Below are 1286 nucleotides of genomic sequence, written 5' to 3'. Positions count from 1 at the left end.
CTATCCGAATGCACAACAATCATATCATAATCAATTAAGTATTATTAATGTATTTTACTCATTTTTCTCATTTACATCTCATAACAAAGAGAAGGAAAAAATTATTTTTGTTATTCATTTTTAAGATTTTACACATGAATGTTTTGAGTATGCAAGCCATATAATTTTGAAACTCTTAATTTATGTAGAGACAAAAGTGTGTAACGATGAATGAAATATGACCACAAAAATAAAAATTGCACAATGATAATTTTATAATCACAATGACTTCTTATCAAAAAATCAAATTTATTTTAAATTTACAACAATTTGATTTGTGTTTTTAAAATAAATATAAAATCACTTATATATGTGACATATATAAAATCTTTCGTAGTACCGTAAATTTATAAATTTATTAACAATCGCGATTTCAAATATATATATATATATATATATATATATATATATATATATATATATATTTATTTTATTAATCCACTTTCCTTTTAAACTTAACTTAACATTTATCTTTATTATATAATAATTTAATTGCATATATTTCAACGTTATAGGGTTATACTTTGATTATATCAATTATAATTATAAGTTATTAACCATACATTTACGTAGTTATTTGACTTAATCAACTATTTAAAACTGGTTAGACATGTCTTTAGCAGTTATTAAATTAAAAATGAGGGAAGGACATGATGTATAGGCCACACCCACATGTCCAAAGTGAGTCCGATTTTTGTGGCGTCTGTCAATAACAATCTTCTTCAACAGTCAATATACACTCTCACACAGACAATCGTCAACTACCTTTCCTCTCCATCATCACTCTACAATGGCTTCTTCATTCTCCAACTTCTACTCACCTTCTTTCTCTCTCCCCACTCATAACCATCACTCTTCTACTTCTCTCCCACTACCAACTCTCACCTTCATTTCTCACCGTCGACATTCTCCTTCCAACCTCTTCACTTCCCGTTCTCCCGTTTCCACACCTATAAAAACCGCCATTTTTTCATCCGGAAACGGCGGAGGAATTGGCACTGGAGGAGGCGGCAGCGGAGGAGGAGGCGATGGTGGTGGTGATGGTGAATCGGAGGATAGGGATCGGAACAGAGAAGAAGCGCTGCTGGCTCTTGCGGAGGTCGGTAGGCCGTTGGAGTATTTGCCAGCGGATTTAGCGGAGGCGGTTAAGGCGGGACGAGTGCCGGGTTCGATTGTGAAGAGATTCTTTGAGCTGGAAAAATCGAGTGTGTTTCGGTGGTTGCTTAATTTTGGAGGGTTTAGGGAAA

The 1286-nt window shown here is 33.7% G+C and overlaps 1 protein-coding gene across 1 annotated transcript in view; it reads left to right on the top strand.

Annotated features, from left to right (window-relative positions):
- The first annotated feature begins 689 nt into the window (after positions 1-689).
- LOC101506186 (protein RETICULATA-RELATED 4, chloroplastic-like) overlaps positions 690-1286 on the top strand; it is a 5213-nt gene continuing 4616 nt past the window's right edge. The window contains exon 1 of the mRNA XM_073370388.1: positions 690-1286. Within this exon, the coding sequence (XP_073226489.1) occupies positions 830-1286 (457 nt within the window). The 5' untranslated portion in view covers positions 690-829.

The sequence above is a fragment of the Cicer arietinum genome, chromosome 6, assembly GCF_000331145.2.
Source record: "Cicer arietinum cultivar CDC Frontier isolate Library 1 chromosome 6, Cicar.CDCFrontier_v2.0, whole genome shotgun sequence".
Lineage (NCBI taxonomy): Eukaryota > Viridiplantae > Streptophyta > Magnoliopsida > Fabales > Fabaceae > Cicer > Cicer arietinum.
This window is presented reverse-complemented; position numbering and strand designations above follow the sequence as displayed.